General features: G+C 48.1%; 1 protein-coding gene and 1 long non-coding RNA gene across 5 annotated transcripts in view; one reads left to right on the top strand and one right to left on the bottom strand.

The window, feature by feature from the left end:
• Positions 1 to 8,708, top strand: part of LOC148685853 (uncharacterized) — a 208,790-nt gene extending 200,082 nt beyond the window's left edge. For both annotated transcript variants that reach the window (XR_015949835.1, XR_015949836.1), the window contains exon 3: positions 8,572 to 8,708. This is a non-coding gene — a long non-coding RNA (uncharacterized LOC148685853). The remainder of the gene's footprint in view (positions 1 to 8,571) is intronic.
• A 2,304-nt stretch (positions 8,709 to 11,012) lies between these two features.
• POU4F1 (POU class 4 homeobox 1) lies at positions 11,013 to 13,510 on the bottom strand. 3 transcript variants are annotated; one of them, XM_088668981.1, is made up of 3 exons: positions 13,388 to 13,510; positions 12,059 to 12,341; positions 11,013 to 11,977 (listed from the first exon to the last, which is right to left on the bottom strand). In XM_088668981.1, exons 1-3 carry the CDS (start codon positions 13,508 to 13,510, stop codon positions 11,304 to 11,306), a joined length of 1,080 nt encoding a protein of 359 aa, XP_088525107.1. In that variant the 3' UTR covers positions 11,013 to 11,303. The 3 variants fall into 3 exon arrangements, with proteins under 3 accessions (XP_088525107.1, XP_034971828.1, XP_034971826.1); XM_035115937.3 differs by having other exon boundaries at positions 11,013 to 12,004; positions 12,071 to 12,341; XM_035115935.3 differs by having other exon boundaries at positions 11,013 to 12,341.
• Between the last annotated feature and the right edge of the window lie 4,645 nt (positions 13,511 to 18,155).

Raw genomic sequence — 18,155 nt, 5'->3', positions numbered from 1 at the left:
GAATGAAGTGCAAAAACAATCTGTCACAGGTGCCCAGAAAAAGGACTAGGCTATTTTTGACACCTAACATTGGGGGGATAAAGCCCCACCTCTCCCTAGAAATGCATTGCTCTCCATTGTTTTGTGGTATATTCAGTGGCTGAATGTGGTGTACTGTGTTAGGCTAGTTTGTGGCCTGCTGCCCTAACTAAGCCTCGGAGCAACATGCCCTGTTTTCCCCCTGGTTTCAAATAGGAATACCTCATCCAGTTACACCACTGCTTTGGAGTCCCTTAAGAACAGGATCCTAGTGATGGATGGAACCTCAATTGCTTTTGCTCAGATATATTTTCCTGACTACGTGAGGTCAATTTGAAAGAACATGCCAAATCACAAAGAAGAGCTTGAACTTCTTTTTAAATCTCCCTTCATTCAAGTGCTTACTTTTACAACAAGGAATTTCTCTCCCTTATCCTCTACCCCTTCCCCTATCATAAGATGATTAGTCTGGGTTTGTTTGGGTTTTTTGTTTTGTTTTTTTGTTGGCATTTTCATCTACCCTCTCTATTCACTCATCTTCATTGCTCAAAATTTGAGGAACAACAACACCAACACTAATATGTCTATGTCGCCCATCAGACTGGGTTTCCCCAGGCACTCTGGGCGGCTCCTAACAGAATATTAAAAACACAATAAAACATCAAACACTAAAAACTTCCCTAAGCAGAATTGACTTCAGATGTCTTCTAAAAGTCAGATAGTTGTTTATCTCCTTGACATCTGATGGGAGGGTGTTCCACAGGGCGGGCGCCACTACGGAGAAAGCCCTCTGCCTGGTTCCCTGTAACCTCTCTTCTCACAGTGAGGGAACCACCAGAAGGCCCTCAGAGCAGGACCTCAGTGTCCGGGCTGAACGATGGGGGTGGAGATGCTCCTTCATGTATACAGGGCCAAAGCCTGAATGTGTGGACCCTGCTTACTTGCAAAACATTGCACCTCGGATGACATGAAAGCTTTATCTGTGGGCGTCTTCACATGTGATGGCTCATCAACATCTGGAAAACTTCACTTGCTACAGTCTTTATATTAGAGATGGTGGAAGCTATGGCCCTCCAGGTGATAGAGTCTAACATCTTTAATCATTGGCCATGCTGGCTGTGGGTCACAAGAGTCCTATCACCTATGGAAAGTCACAGGTTCCTCATAAAGCCATGAGCATGAATGTGTGGTTCAGCCCTTAAAGGTCCACAAACTGCATGCTGGTACACACCTGATTTCACTCAATCCCTCATCACTTGATTGATGGACCTTTATGGCTAACTCATGGCTGGGTATGGGATCTAGCTTCAATGAAAAGTGCTGTGTTTGTTCATTTGTTTACCCATCCTTGCATACCCTATACTGGCTTCCCACCACAAACCCTACATACATAATTTGTGAGGTGCTTACAATGCAGCCAAACCAACAATACTGTGTTTGCTAGAAAGGCACACAGAGAGGAAGTTGGATCTCACCGGGTCTACAGGAAATCCTCCCTGTGAGAGCCACGCCCACGGTGTTCAGACAGGTAAACAGGGCCAGTCTATATTAGCTGCTCCCTGCCCTCTTTTGCCCTTTTTCTTTGCTTCCTGATATTCAAGCTCTCTCATGGCTCAGCTACAAGTAGCCACAGTTCAGACTCCATTTTAATATAAACTACAATAGATGTCTGCAACTACATTGTAAGCCTGCCTCAAGACTGCTACTGTGAAACTGAGTGCGTAAATAAGTATATTTACTTATAAGAATACTGTTTTGCTTCTACTTATAAGGATTGGTTCAGATGGTTGTAGAACTGTATTATGTCAGGATGTGTATAGAAATTAGGAGAGAATCTATTTATTAGATATTATCCTTCCTTCCTCATGTTTGTGAGTTCAGCAGAGTACAACCCTTTGCAGCTTAAAATAAGGAAGCTTTGATAGGCTAGTTATAGCCTTTTCGTTTAAGTAATCTACGATGCTTTAATGCAGACTGAATTCTCCTGGTATTTCCCCTTTTCTCACATTAAAATGATAACCACACAAAAAGCAAAAATAGCATTTACTCACTCAGACTACTTGTTGAAGAGTAACAGATACAGCAGCTTTATTCATGCAGGCTTAAAATGGTAATCAGGCTACAAAGACATTTTTTAGTCTAGTTTCAAATGGAGTCTGAGCAATGGAGCTCAGACATGTGAATGTTCTGCAATGCTGAAATGAAGTTCAAAGAGCAAAGAGAGGAAGTGCTCAGCCTGGTGAGGAGATTTTATGTATGCATAGTCCCTCCTCCTAACAGGGCATTGTGGGAGTGTCTCTCAGAGTCCTCTCTAGGAAACTTATAGGACTCTGAGCTTCAGCTCCTATCATGTGCCTATCTAGCAAACATGCATTGTTGGTTTGACTGCATTGTAAATACCGTATCCCCACACATTCATGATGAATAAACATAGTGGATGAGGCAGATAGGGAGTTGGGAGTCCAACAACATCTGGAGGGCCACAGATTGGCATTCCCTGCCTTGGAGAACATGAATCAGATTCTTCAATTCTAAAGCTATTTCTTGGGTTGTATAAGCCATGCTTTCTGGGGCTGACAGGAGTTGTGGCCCAAAACATATGGATGTCGCCAAGTGTGGCCTACTGTGTTATTGTGTGCATTTGATTTACACAACAGAATCTGAACAAACTGGCTTGTTTGCAAACCTACCTTTCAGTGGTAGTTTATGATTATTGGGCCCCAATTTGATCAAAGTGAAGCACTTTTATGTCTCATTGGCTTAAATTGGAAAACAGTAAGCACAACTAGAAGGAGAGGGAAGTGTTTAACAGAGAAACTCAGGCTGCGATCCATCCTGTACACATTGACTTGAACTCCAATGGGGTATATATTTTTAGTAGACCTGTATAGGAGTGAACTGTTTTCCCCATGCCCATTTTGTGATCACTAAACTGCTTCTGCTTGATTGAGCCCATTACGGAAGAAAGGGTTGGGGGGAACCTTTGGACCAGGAAGCTTAAGCCTAAATAGAGAGATGTGTAGATGGATTCATTTGGGATGTTTCACTCCCCAGACTAACAAACTCACCCTGGCTCAATTTGTGCCAGGGTTCACGATAACCTCTTTTTGATTCAAAGGTAGTATCAGGGATATGTGACTCAGTGCTAGCGTTCACTGGGGCATGTGCAGAGTGCAATTCCTTTGGCCACCAACTAATAAGCCCAAGTCGTGGCCACATGTTGTGGGGTTCAGAAAGGAGAGCTCTCTCCTGTCAGAGGGTGTTATTCCTACCCCACCTCCCCTCCCCTTTTAGAACAGGGGCATTCATAGGTTGACACCCAAGGTATTATAACTAATAATGGATTGTAATCTTAAGCAACACTTACCAGGGAGTAAGGTCCACTGAAAACATTGGGGCTTACTTCTGAGTAAACAGGAATAGGACTATTTTCTCATCTCCTTATGTATTGGTCCCATGGAAACATTTCTTTCTGGGTAGGGAATCTGCACCCTCTTTATATTATTAGACTAAAACTCCCATCATCCCTGGCGATTAGCCATGATGGCTGATGGGAACTGCAGTCCTTGTCCCTGTTCTGAATCATTACACTCACAAGTTGCTTCTCTATTCCCGCCCCCCTTACTTTGGCACGCAGCCCCCCTAGATAAACACGCACCACAATGGGTCGTCCTTATTTTGCTTAGCGGTATGTAGGTTTCATTTCGGACAAACTCGGTCCTTCGGAGCTCTCCAGCAGAGTGGAACCCGCCCCCGCCCCCAAGCCCTGTAAATGTCAATAAAGGCATATTGACACAATGGACAGCAGGAGGCTATTAAGTCTCGGGGTGCCAGGAAATGCATGGATTATGGCTCCCTCCCTCCCTTTCTTCCACGCCACCCCCGTGAGAAAATCTGCTTCAGAGGGCCTGTTCCCCTAGCGTCCATCTTCGGAAGCCTGGCGGGTGACTTTGGCAAGCTTCAAGGGAAAGAGGCAACGAAATGCTTTCTAGGTAGCTTGACCTGCCCGTCTACAAAACAACAACAAGAAGCGGAAGGGAAACTCAGAGGAGTATTAGATCAAGGCTGAAGTCTAGGTCGTTGCTGGATTTTTTGGTCGGTTGGTTTTTCATGCTTATCTCGACAAACGCAAAAGAGGGGTCGTAGGCTTGTTGTTATTTTTATCAGAGCCGCTTTCAAGCAGTCCGAGAAGCGCCTCCCCCCTGTGTAGGTGGGTAGGTAGGTAGGTCGATCTGTCTCCATTAACTGTTTCTCTGTTTGGATTCCAAAGCCTGAACTGTGCTTGGAGAGGGCAACTCTCTGTGTTTGTATGCAGAGTGAATGAGCCGGAAAGAGAATGAAATTAAGCCTGCCTGCTGATGGGCGGGCGGGGGGGGGGGTGGAATCCAAGGCGTCTGGTTGGCGTAGACCTACTAGATCTCCTTTGATGAAAACTCATTAACCTCGCCGGTTTTTGTTTTTGCTTTTTTTAAAGATGAGTCTCATTTTCCACCAACCCATTTACTCTCCCCCCCCCCGCTGTCCCAATGTCAAGGGTGCTGATCTCTGCGTTGATGCAACTGATCTACGTCGGGGTGCTTTGCGCAGCGTTGGCTATGCGGGCGCCAGAGCCTTTCCTTGATGTCCTTTGCGCCTCTTCCAAAGAGGAAGCCTCCTTAGCCTACGGCTCGGCGAGCACCCAGGGAGGAAGAGGCAACAGCCTACTTCAGGCCATGCAGAATGGTCGGTAGGGGCGTGGATGTGGCATAAGAAAAGAAGACAGAGAAAGAAAGGCCACGTTGGAAGACCGAGGAAGTGCGCAAACCGGGAGCTCCTAGATTCTGCTTAGGATTTATCAGAAACTCGAATACAGCCCTTTATTCCAGAAGGAGCCAAATATGTACATTCATCACGACCACGGATAGTCTCGTGTCAGCCTCGAAACACGGTTCGCTAACCAAGGCTGCTTCCAAGAAGGAGGAGGAGATTTTGTGGAGAGGCAAAGGGCCTTGTGCAACACGCCTCCCATCAAGCCGTCTCGACAACAATTACTAAAGTTTTTAATTAGCCTCTTGTTATAATTCATTTTATTAATTTTCCAAATCTCAGCCCATGAATTATGCAGAGGGCGGCTGTGTAATTGTGTTTGCAGCAATTCTGGAGGAGGGCGGGTGCGCGCGCGTGCGCTGGGCTCCGCGGAGCTGCTCCGGCCTCTCCCTTCTGGCTGAGCGCCCAAAACTCGCCCGCGTCCGGGCCTAGGCGGTGGCAAAGCGCTAATATTTTATCAACCTTTAAATCACACATCAATTAACGCTCAGCAGAGGCTTGTCTCGCAGGTGGGAGCAGGTTCCCAGGCGTCGCGGGATGTTTGTTGATGATTGGGGGGCGGGATAATATTAATCAATTAGGATTCCCCACATTTTTAAAAAAATGGAAGGGGGGAAGGGAGGAAAGAAAGAGCAGGTCTAACAAAAACAAAAACCAATAATGGATTGGGAGAAGGGGAAACTTGAAATTTAAATAACCAAAGGGACCAAAAATCGTCTGGGGCAGTCAGGAGAACAAGAGCAACGGCAAGTATCCTTTTGCTGCGATTAGAGAAAATAATTAACTTTGGGGAAGGGCAGAGATGGGGGGAATCCTCGGCTGAAGGAAACTTTCTTGCTCCTTGTGAGGGAATCTTTGACTTGTTGAGCTAGGGCGCTGGATTAGGTTTGATATCACAAGGGGAGGGGAGAGAGCAGCGGGGTAGGAAGGGATCAATACGAGCCCTTAGTTGCCTCTGTCTATTATTCATTGATGACGGTCTAATTTGAGTTGAAAGCAATTTCAGAACAAGTGTTAAGTAGAAATTCCACATGTCTGAGTTAGGCGAGGGAGAAACGGCAAGGCTGGGAGTGCGCGCGCGTTCGTGTGAATTAGTTTAAAAACCGAGAGATTGTTTCGGGGAGCAGGGTAACTTTTGCCTTAAACAACATGTTCAGGGCAACTGAACGCAATCAGCCTTGCAAATGCTCATTTCTGCCCTCCCTCCAACACATACATTTTTTTTTTAAAAAAACCATTTCAATGACGTGCTGAGCAATCCTGAACATGCCTCCTCAGAAGTAAATCCTATTTAATCCAATGGGGCTTGCTCCAAGTAAGTGGGGTCAGGCTTGAAGGCTAAGCTTTGACATCAGTCCTAATCATATTTTCTCAAAAGGAAGTTCGTTTCCTAGTCCTATGTTTAGGGATTGTAGCCTTAAGGCGCGATCCGGTACGTGTTTTCTCGGGAAGCAAGTTTCATTAAGTGAAATGGGACTTACAGCGCCGTCCTAACCGTAGGCCTATCTCCTCAGAAGCAAGTCCTGCTGCGTTCAATCCGGCTTACTCCCACGGAAGTGTGCATAGGACGGCAGCCTTAAAAATACTACCGGAAAATATTAGGAGGCGTTTTTCGGATGTAACTTCCACTGAAAACAACTCACTTTGTGCTCAGAACATGCTTTGTTTTTAACCCCAGGGTCCGTTAAAAGAAATATCAAGAACTCAATCCGTCCCAAGCGATGCACTTGGAAGTCCAGTTGGTGTCAATGGGATAAAATCCGAGCACGTGGTTTAAGGGAAATAAAGGGATCTACAGGTATAAGGTGGCAGTAGGAAACATGCTTATGAGTAAGCCCAATTGAAGACACTGGGGCTGACTTTCCAGTAACCATGATTGATCTGAAATCTGTTTAAATTTAGCTAGAATATGTCCAATGAGTGGATCAACCCGCATCGCCACCCCCTGCCCCTTCCCGGCTCTTTGCTTCCTTGAAGTCTGCATATTAAAATCCCATAGTCCAACTGTACTGTTACTAAATGTTTTAAACTGTTACATACAAAACGATTCATTGCTGTGTTGTTCAGTTTCCCATCGATATTAAAGCTGAAAACTTTGCAAAGCACAAATGTTTGCTGTTGTTATTTCTGTTGCTATTATCATCATTCGCAGTCGAAAGGTGTTGTGTTCAACACTCCTTTTTTAAAAAGAAAAAAAAGGAAATAAAAGCTCTATATTAACCTTAAGTTGGTCTCTTTCAAGCAACACGTACCACGTTTCTGGTATTTTGAAAGGCCCAATGCGCTGGGCCGCAACATTTCTCTTCGAGGGTAGATAATGAAAAATAAAACACGACTTGATATTCATTTTATTTGGTCATTCCTGATTCTCCAAAAATGATATCCGATAGAACTCACGTATAAAATATTTTTGTTTGTTTTTTGTTTTTTGGTTTTTTTTTTACAAATGCATTTTTAAAAAAATCAGATGACATTTCGAGTTCATAACAAAAGAAACAAATCTGTTCTCGGTGGAAGAATGCTACTTTTTTGTGTGTAGGAGCGAACCCAAACCTTTATTTACCCTTTTGTACCCTTTCCCACCTTCTCCAAGAGTTGCTGAAAAAAAGAAAAAGAAATCACAGCTTTTGGAAGTTGTCATATGTTTACCAGCCTGGCGTCTGGATTCACAGGTTTACGGCCCAAAAGACACGGGTCTGGATAAAAGAGAAATAATCACGGGCAGGGCAAGATCTGAGCTTTAAAGAAACTAACCGCCCCTCCCCCCCAGGTCTGGCACACATACAGTCAAATACCATACTCACTGAACAGCGGGGGTTGTGTCCCTACTCAGAGAAGACCCAACGAAATTAATGAGCATGGCTACATTTAATTTCGGTGGGTCTACCGTGAAAAGGATTGTCCATATTGTAGTTTAGTTAACTACAACCAGCTGAAATTATTCGCGACATGCAGCCCGAAACTACAGAAAGTTTTCTCAGAAGTAAATGCCATTGACTTCAACGCCGCTCAGCCTTAGACGGCAGCCCTGCGTTTACTGACCTGCGAGTAAGTTCCAGTGAACTAAATGGGGCTTACTTCCGAGTCAAGATGCCTTAGGATCGGGCTGTCGTCACGAAGGACTTTAGCTGGATCGGGGTCAATTTGGTGACTTGGAAGAAGTCGGTGGCCAACGGTCAACTCCACTCAGAATACACGGAAGAGATCCGTGTATGGTATTTATTAACCGAAAATAGAAAATAAACATTATTTTTCCTACATCATTAAGTACACATATATGTGCACATATAAACCGGAAGCTACTCTGGCTAGGTTCGCTCACAAATATTTTTCAGAGGAGCAAACTGTTTAAAAAAAATAACTTTTGAAGTCCCGTCCCACCCCCGTGCTCCGTTCAAACTTGGTCTTCAATTTTCTGCACTTATACCGAACAAAGGTCAAGAAACACACGCAGCTAATATATAGTTCATTTTATTCAGAGTATCCATTTCCACATAAGACCTATCTTATAGTAAGGATTTCTGAATTTAGCAGAAAAATACAACTCTCGATTTGTTAAAATTTTTTGGTAGACTCTCTTCTGTCTTGGTTTTTGTCTAAAGGCTTGATGCCTTGATTTTAGTTTAGTTTATTTATTTTTTTAGCAGCCGTGTTTCAGGAAAAGAAAAGAAAAAAAGGGAGGGGGAGAAACCTCATAATAAAAATAAGTAATAATTATTAATAATAATACTTTTCTGTTTTTTTCAGGTTTGTTTTATTTGTAGGTGTGCTGGGACAGATCTCCCTGTTGAAGAGTTTGGCGTACAGAAATATTTCTGATGGAAATTAAAAGAATATATATATATATATATATAATTTTTTTTTCTTAAGAAAACATCAAGAAGATCCAACCAAGGAGAATGCTCAGCAAACATACATGGACAGGTAGATAATTCAGTGACACGTGGTTGAAATTCGTAGCCATTTTGCCCCCCTCCCCCTGTGTATTAAAGAAAATATTTACAAACATCTTCCTCATTTATTTTTTGTTGTTGCTGTTTGTTTGCTTGCTTTTGCGTTAAGATCTAAATACAAGTAACGTGACAAGGACTCGGTGTGTTGGGGTGTATGTGTGTGCGTTTTGTGTGTATCTCCCTGTGTGTGTGTTCGGTGAAAAAACAGGCAGTCCAGTGTGCAAAAATCACATCCATCATTCACAAAATAAAAGGGGGGGGCGGGCGGGCGGGAAAGGAAACAAATCGCTGGAAACTACCGCTCTAAGTTTTCTCTCTTTCTTTAGTGCTCAGTTTCGAATGCATAGGACGTTTGCTCTGCAAACAATGATACGAAGAGAAAGAAAGAAGGGTAAAAAAATGCTTTCAACACGCGTTATATAAATTATTAAACCATAAATACTCGCATAAATAATTAAATAAATAAACAAACAAACAAGCAACACCCCCCCCCCGAAGACCAAATCGTGGAATCTTTCTGCGCCTTCTCAGGACATGACATGCATAATCTCAGTCCCTCCCTCCCTCCCACCCAACCCTGAACCCCAAATTTCTTTTTATAGGTATTATATTTCACCACCACCCCGAAAAAACCACCTCTTTTTCAAGTTAAATAAATTATTTTGGAGATTAAAGCATCTCCTGTAAAAGATTCAGAACTCGCCGCTCCCTCTTTCTTCCTCTTGTCTCCCTCCCTCCCGCGCCTTTCCTTCATTGTATACCCGGCTACCATTTTACAGAAGTTAACAGCCCTCCGGTTACGGATGGTTGTTGTCCAAGAAAAAGGAGAAAAAAGAAAAAGCAAGAAGTCACGATCCTTCAGAAACTAGAACTCTCCAGGTCCTACGTGGGAAATCGTATCAGTGCAAAATTCCTTGGTCCCCCAACATTTTGTCTAACTAGCGTTTATTATCGAGAGGAAACCAAACACTCAAACTCCCCGCGCGCGCTTTCCTTCACCTCTTAAAATCTAAACACCCATCCGCATTCTTTGCGGTGGTGAGTTTCACAATAGGAGTTCGGTTCCCTTCCTGGGTTAAAAAGAAAAACCTCTTTCAGTGGAAACCTCTGCACCCTTAACTCGGAAGTAAATCTCACTGGACTTGCGAATATGCAAGGAAGGGCGCAGTGGTTTTCAGGAAAAAACAAACAAACCCAAGGCAGGACTTTCTGTACCTGCAGGAAGCTAAATTGACCGGTGGGTTAAGGTGATGCTAAAACGCCCATTCAAACGAACCCGCTTCCCAACACCAGGTAACAGAAAGGTCGTGGGAACACAGTTTTGTTTTTGTTTTTTTTTGGTGCTACGTATCTACCCGGGTGCCTGAAAGGGAAGGGGAATAAATAAAAGCGAATGGGCCACCACTTCTGATTTGTACGCTGCTTGTTTCCAACAGAAAATACAACGAAGTAAAACAACTTTATGATTTCCCCTCCCCCCCCAACTTTCGCGGGGCAGGGAGGGGAGGTTGTAGCTTCTGAAACGGAGACGCTCTTTGGGCATAATTCCTCACGACAAACACCACCAATAATCCAGGAGGACTCTCCTTGCTAACCACTTCTCCTCGCCTAACCGCAGCCCCCCCCCCCCAAGTCGCCTGCAATCCCAAGAACATGGAGCTATCCACATCGGTCAACTTCGTTAAAAAAAGGAAAGAAAAATAGCTTCAAATAAATAAACAATTTGTGGAAGGAGGGACAGGGACGCGGGGGGTGGGGGGGTCAACGAAAAGCAAAAATGCAGGACGAAAACAAACACGCCATGAGCAGCACATCTCCAACCCCACCCCCACCCCCAGCTTGGGTTTCTGCGCTCTTTGCCCTCCTGCTTCCAATCGGCGATTTTGTACAAATCCTTCTGGGTGGGCTCGTGCGCGCGCTCTCCTGTCTGCAGAACATCTACGGTATGTGCATGGGCTTAGGCTACAATTCGCCTTCGCTTTCCAAAGGGATCACACTCAAGAAGTGAACTCTCGCTCTCCCCACGACCCCTCCCCCACGCCCCAGCCTTTTAGACGCACACACGTGTTTGAGCTTATTTTCGGAATGCTTCGTTTCCCTGAAGCGACTCGCTTTTCGTTTGATTTGTGTCCCCCTCCCCTCCCGCCCCCCCTCCATTGGTCCTCGGTCAGTCCCTAAGCGGTCGCCTCCTCCCAAGAGTCTCTAGTCCAAACGAGAAGTCCGTGGGGTCCCCCAACTCAGCCCCTCTCCACGCTCCCTTGCCTTTTGCCTTCTACAAAACAAACGAAACCCCCTCCCCCAAAGCGCGTCTCCTCCCTCTCTCCCTCTCCTTTCTCTGGGGGAATTTTGACTGCGAGGGCCTTTTGTCTTAGGTCAAAGGTTGATTTTTTAATTATTATTATTATTTGCTTGGGTGGGATCGGAGAGGCGGCCAGTTATTTTTTTGTCTTTCTCTCTCTGCGTGTGTGTCTGTATCTGTCTGTGTGTCTTTTTGTCCGTCTATGTTTTTTTTTAATTGTTTTTTTTTCAGTAGGTGGCGGAGAATTTCATTCTCTTTTGCTTCTGTCTCTGGTTGCAAAACCAAACCCTCACCACGTTCTTTTTGAGGTCCAGTTTCTCTGCGATGGCCGCGATCTTCTCGGACGAAGGCCGCGGCTGCACGGCGAAGTAAGCCTCGAGGGAGCGCTTCTCCGGCGCCGCGATGGAAGTCCGCTTGCGCTTCTTCTCGCCCCCGTTGAAAAGCTCGGGCTTGTTCATTTTCTCGCGCTGCGCGCCCTCGGCCTCCTCCAGCCAGGCCTGCAGGATGGGCTTGAGCGCGATCATGTTGTTGTGAGACAGCGTGAGCGACTCGAAGCGGCAGATGGTGCTCTGGCTCAGAGATCCCACGCCGGGGATCTTCAGGTTCGCCAGCGCAGAGCCCACGTCGGCTTGCGTGACGCCCAGCTTGATGCGCCGCTGCTTGAAGCGCTCGGCGAACGCCTCCAGCTCGCGAGGGTCCGTGTCCGAGTCGCAGATGGACGCCAGGCCAGCGGCGCCTACTGCCGCAGCCGCAGCCGCCGCTGCCTGGCCGGCCGCGCTGCCGCCGTGGTGCGCCGCCACCAGCCCCGGGTGCGGCAGCCCCGACGGCATGTTCATGGCGGCCGCCGGGTGCGCCAAGTGGCTCAGGCCGTGCATGTGCGCGTGCGGATGCGCCGAGGTGGAGATGAGGCCCCCACCTCCGCCGCCGCCTCCACCTCCTCCTCCGCCGCCGCCTCCACCTCCGCCGCCGCCCGCCCCGTCGTGTCCTCCGCCGCCGGTCATGAGCGCCAGCGAGGGGGAAGTGATGTGCTCCAGCAGGTCGCCGGGCTCCAGCGCTTGGTGGTGGTGGTGATGGTGGTGGTGATGGTGGTGACCCAACGGCACCGTCGACGTGGAGGTGCACGGCACGCTGTTCATGGTGTGGTAGGTGGCGTCGGGTTTGAACGGGTGGCTCTTGCCCTGCGACACGGCGATGTCGACCGCCGCCAAAGCCTCGGCCCTCGCCAGCAGCGTCTCGTCCAGGCTGGCGAAGATGTTGCTCTGCAGCTGCAAGCGACAGGGGAAGAAACGAGGCGGAGAGGGAGCAACGGGGCCGGGAAGGGAAAGGGGAGCGAGGGGGAAAAGGGAAGGGACGGAGGAAAAATGCCATGGGGGGAAAAGAGAGAGAAAAAATTAGCGCCAAAACACAGAGCAGAAGAAAAAGAAGAGGAAGCAGGGGAAAGGGGGGAAAGGAGGGAAACAATGGTCAGGTTGAAATCAAGGAAGGAGAAAAAAAAATTAAAAATGGAATGGTGCAGAAGAAAGGAGGAATGGGATTAAAGGAAAAGTTGTTCGTCAATGTATTGGAGAGGGGTGAGCAGGTCGGAGAGAAAGTAGGGGAAGGAGGAACGGAAGAGGAAGGCAAGGAGAGGGGAAAGAGGCGGTGCACAGAAGGAAGAAACAGGAGAGCATAGGAATGTAATTGGGGGCAGCGGAGAGAGAAGGGTGGTCATGTTGGGACAGCATTGAGGGGGAGGCGCGGTGGGGAGGGGGGAGATGAATGGGAAGATCAGAAGAAGGGAATTGGCGGAGGGGGGGGGGAAGAGACGTTAAGCAACAGGAACGCCGAGAAGTTTTTAATATATATATATATAAATGCAATTGCCCGAGGAGAAGGGTGGCAAGTGGGGGAATCCGAGGCCGCGTCAGGGGCGGCGGATGCAGGAGTGAGAGAAAGTGTCCGAGCGAGGGAGAAGGGACAGAAGGGAGCTCAGCCGCTGTCAGCTGGGGCCGCCGGGTCTCTCTCTCTCTCTCTCTCTCTCTCTCTCACACACACACACACACACACACACACACACACGAGCACATTCCTTTCGTGGGGAGCGGGGAGATCGAGTTCCAGCTAGGACCCGGGAGCCAAAGTGATCCAGAGCTGGAGGGAAGCCGCGCGAACCCCCGTTTTTAACCCTGGATCTGCAGAGAAGGGGAGAGAGGGAGGGGACGCGGCTGGATCCATGCAAGAGAGAGAGAGACTGAGCGGGAGGGGGGGGGGAGCGGGAGGCAAGGCGCCGGGAGGGCGAGCGGGGAAGCCCGGCTGGCGGAGGGTCCCTTACCGGCGGAGTTGGAAGACACGCTCTCCTTATTGCTTCGGAGCTGGAGTGCAGCGACGGGTACTTGTGCTCGGGGAGGCTGGGGTGCATGGCGAAGTGCGGCTGCTTGCTGTTCATGGACATCATCTTGAAGGCTTGCGGTGGAACAACAACCAAAAACGAAAAGAGGGAAGAAGTAGAAAAAAAGAGAGAGAAAGGAAAAACAACAACCCCGAAATCCACCCAAGGCGCCGCAAGCGTGCGGGGAGAAAAGAGCTCTCCTAGCGCCGGAGCTCAACGAGGCGGCGGCGGCGCATCCGAGGCTGCTGGCGCTTGGAGCTCCCCGGGAGCGCGCACGCCAAGCCTCCCTGCAAGCCTCGCCGTCTGACTTATCTGCCTGCTCTATCCCAAGGCTGGCAGGAGATGCGCTCGCCTTACACCTGAGCCCCACATCCCGTGGCTCCCCGACCGGCTCTCCCTCTCGCGAGAACTGGCGACGCCAGTTTTGATAGACTGGCCGCTCGCTCTCTCCTCCTCCTTCCTCTGCACGCTCCCTCCCTCCTTCCCTCCCTCCTTCTCTCCTCCTCCCCCCGCCCCCGCAGTCGCATCTTCCTGCTCACGTCTAACCGGAGAGCCGGAGTCTGCCGCTCCGGTGACAAAGGCCAAGGCAGCTGCTGTTACACCTGGAGCTCCGACACGTGTGCCGCTGGCACACGGACAGATGTGCTGATGTGTGCGGGGGAGGGGGGGTCTAGGCGCCGCGCGCCCGGTTGTGTGTATGTGTGCACGCGCCCGCCCGCCCATAGAATCCATTAGGACGAAGCATGTCTTTTACTAGCGCCAGAAGAGATGCAAAGCAGCGGCTGAGAGCTGGGTTAGCGCGTTTGGATACCTTTTCTCGCTCTCCTGGTTTAAAAGCAGCGGCAGGCTTCTCGCAGAACTGCGTTTTTTTGTTTTCGGTTTGCGATTTGTCCGTTTCCTGGACATTGTTGGCCAAACCAGCCATTAACTGTGTCGTTGTAGTAGCAATAGGTTGTGTGAATGTGGTCAAAGCATGGTTGTGTTCTTTAAGTTATCTTTTGCTGGAGGCGAGTCGTCCTGGTGGCCCTATTTCGCTGGGCCCGTCCTGCCCGATCCACAACTCGCCCCCGCGGAAAGAAGCGCTGGAAGGGTAAGCCGAACTGGCTCCATCGCCTTCCACAAAACGATTGTCCCGTCGTCGTCCCCACCACCTCCCTTCCTAAAACAAGCAATTCTGGAAGTAAGTTCCGTTGAAATCAGTGGGGTCTGCTTCCCGGCGAACGTGTTTAGCTGGGCTGGGACTGTAAGACGGAGAGCCCTCATTCTCCGATGGGGTCAGGGGGACTTCATGTAGTAATGTATACAACCCACACTTCACAAAGAAGTCGGTAGGGTTTTCCTTCTGCCATATCATCAAGCCGACAGGATCGGGTTAGCTAAATCAGCTGGAGTTCAGGGGTCTATGTTTAGCTGGGTTGTCGTTGCGCATTGGGAATTATTATTATTTGCTGCTGCTGCTCATTTCTTTAAAAGGATTCCTTGAAAAAAAGGAGACTTTGCAGCATTTCTGTAGATGTTATTTGTCTCTTTGGGCTTTGGGCGGCGACAGAAGGGCATGGCTCTTCGAAGAGACTCCTTCTCATCTGTAATAATGTCATTTGCTAGTCACCGAGTCACTCAGCCCAAATGCAGGCTGCTTTAGGAAATCAATAGATTCCTGTTTGGAACGATTTTCCTAGAAGGTTTCACACACACCCTCGCTTGTGTGTATGTGTGTCTGAAGGACCTCAACCTCATTGATCTCCATGTGCATTCAGACCCACGTGGCATCACCTGGGTGCTGAGCGTCCACTCCTGCCCCTCGGATGGTGCTTGCTTGGTGCGGGGCAATGACACGGCTCTGACAGTGCAGACGGCTCAATTGAACCCGGGAGTCCAGACAGACTGATTCGAAAAAAGACCCACTCTCCTGCACGTTTACAAAGGGAGTTTGCTTACTCCCAGGGAGCGTTAAGGAAGGAAGGAAGGAAGGTGTTAATGGAGAACAGGACTGGAGAGAGGGGGAAAGGGTCTGTTCCTCGGGAGCACGCTTATTTGGAAGCAAATTCAACTGCAATGAATGGGGTGTGTACGTGTGTTTAGGATTTTTCTTGTCGTTGTCAACTCACCCACCCCAATTCCCGGTTTCGCTTCCGCTACTGTTGCCACGTGATTTATTCATGTAGAGTACTGCCCCTAAGGCCATTTTTGCTTCATGCAGCCTTACAACGTACCTGCGAGGCCAGCCCCTATATTATCTCCATTCCCGTGGAAGAAAAGCTGAGGCTGGGCGGGCGCGAAGGCGGTCTTGGTAAGCTAAGTCTGCAAACGGATCTGAACCTGACTCCATCGCTTAGACAGGTTCTCCACCTCCTACGCTATATTCTAAGCAAAGGACCTTAAAACAGTGGCGACGACTTTCCGGAGTGACAGAAAGGCAGGCTGGTGCAAATTGTTCTTCTTGGTGGCTTGCTCAGACGTTTAAATGGGGTCTCCGCCCCCACTACACCACAAGCACCCCAAGAAAGAACGGACTCTACAAGCTGTAACACCCCCACCCCCACTTTATCTCAGCAGAATTCCACCGCAGGCTGTAAAACCAGCCTTGCCTCTGAGTAATAACACAAAACAGATATATAAAATAATTTGAGACGGAGGCGTCGGCGGCGGGTCTTCAGCAAGGAATCTGAGTCCCCCGCCTCGAGTCCTCCTCCAGGAGCAATGGGCGAGCCGCATGTTCCTGGCGCCGAGATTTGTGTACACACACACCCAACCGCCACAAAAACCCACATTTTCCATCATGCGCCTTCCCCCTGTTTTCTCCCGCAGCCAGAGAGGCTATAGCGCTCATTAATTTCTGTCTCCATCCTTGAATGTGTCCCGTGGGGTTCCTATATTCAAATTTATCTCGGTGAAATATGTCCTGGGAACTCAAACATTCTGATCTGCTGTGCATGGAGGGCTGGCATTATTTATCTTGCTGATTCTCCTATATGATGGCTAATTATTGTTCTCTTATTAGAGACGTCTGCTTGGTACTGGCTCGAGGTGCCTCGTCTTCGGAGCCTTGATGCACAAATTATGCCTCAGTCGATAGTTTGGAACAGGCTGAGTTGTAAGGGATCCATTCACCAAGTGTAATGTTGGGGTTTTCCTGACCGCTTGGCGGGGGTCCTTGGAGAGATCTGGAAAGCCAGAGAGCTTGCTGGGCACACCACAGAGGCAAAATGGCTCAGTCAAATTGTTCGCCTTGCGGAATCTTAAGGGTGAAGACAGAAGTGTTAAGGGGAAAGACAGACGTGAAGTATTAACTCTGGTGGAAGTTCTTTGGACACACAACTGCTGCCTTCCGGGGCATGTACTCTTTTCAAAAGAATCCCCACACACAGTGCCAACCTGTGCATATCTAGGCAGGAGCAAGCCCCATTCAGTTCAGTTATGGGACTTGCTCCCAGTTAAGTTTGCAGAGGATGGCCGCCTTAGACTGTCTTTCCCGCAGATCAAAAGCTTTTCCAGTAGACCTTGTGGATCTGAATCACTTCTGGGACATGACTCTTGATCTTGAGTTGGGCAACGCGGTTGGGAAACGTTGGGTGTAAAGCCTTTACTGTTCTAAAAAAAAGAGGGGAAGGGGGTCCCGTGTTCAGAGGATGCAGAGAATTTAGTCGTGGCACAGAGATTACAGAAAAGAAAACCTGCTAAGTTTGTGTGTGTGTGTGTGTGTGTGTGTGTGTGCGCGAAGACAAAGCGGAAGCTGCCTCTGGGGGAGTATTTGCAAGATAAGAAGCATGTCCTTAGGTTCATTCATTAAATTTGTATTCTTTCCCTCGCTATAGATGAAGTTTTTGTTTTTGTCTTGGTTTGGATCAGGCATAGGCAACTTTGGCTCTCCAGATGTTTTGGAACTATAACTCCCATGATCCCTAGCTAACAGGGCCAGTGGTCAGGGATCATGGGAGTTGTAGTTCCAAAACATCTGGAGAGCCAAGGTTGCCTATGCCTGGTTTGGATCATAGGATATCTCTGTCTTCTGAACCCTACGTTCAACCCTACCGAAAACATGCCATTGGATTTTCCAAGGAAAGACCTACTACTACATAATGTATGTGAAACTTTTTAGTAAGCGCTGTACAAATGTTGTTTCTTCTTCTTCTTCTTCTTCTTCTTCTTCTTCTTCTTCTTCTTCTTCTTCTTCTTCTTCTTCTTCTTCTTCTTCTTCTTCTTCTTCTTCTTCTTCTTCTTCTTCTTCTTCCCCTCACAAGGCATACTGCAAGGCTTTTCAGGAATTCTCAGTGCTGGACAGCTCCCCCTCCGGCCCCTCCATCGCCTATCCCCAAACCACTTGCCTATAAGGGACAGCTATAACAACAACCAAGTGGCTCCCTTCGATCAATTTGCCTTCTTGTAACTTTAGACAGCCTTTCCACTTACACATAATTCTTTGTCAAAGACCTTTTCTACTCAACAGAAGCCGGAGTGTGTGTGTGTGTGTGTGTGTGTGTGTGTGTCTTTTCTTCCTACAGCAAGGTCTTTCCATAATCAACCTCTTCTCTCGCCCCTTTCCTAGCTGATATCAGATGAGATTTTTTTTTTGTAGCGTACGCTACAAATTATATGAAGACGACTTATTTGTATCCGTGTTTCTTGTCAGATGACACAGAAAGAATCTCCATGTTAGGAGAAGAGGGTGGCAAAGATCCCACCTTGGAGGTGCGAGGCCATAGAGATGTAC

The sequence above is a fragment of the Zootoca vivipara genome, chromosome 4, assembly GCF_965207765.1.
Source record: "Zootoca vivipara chromosome 4, rZooViv2.hap1.1, whole genome shotgun sequence".
Lineage (NCBI taxonomy): Eukaryota > Metazoa > Chordata > Lepidosauria > Squamata > Lacertidae > Zootoca > Zootoca vivipara.
The sequence above is the reverse complement of the archived record's forward strand: the minus strand, read 5'-3'. Positions and strand labels throughout refer to the sequence as shown.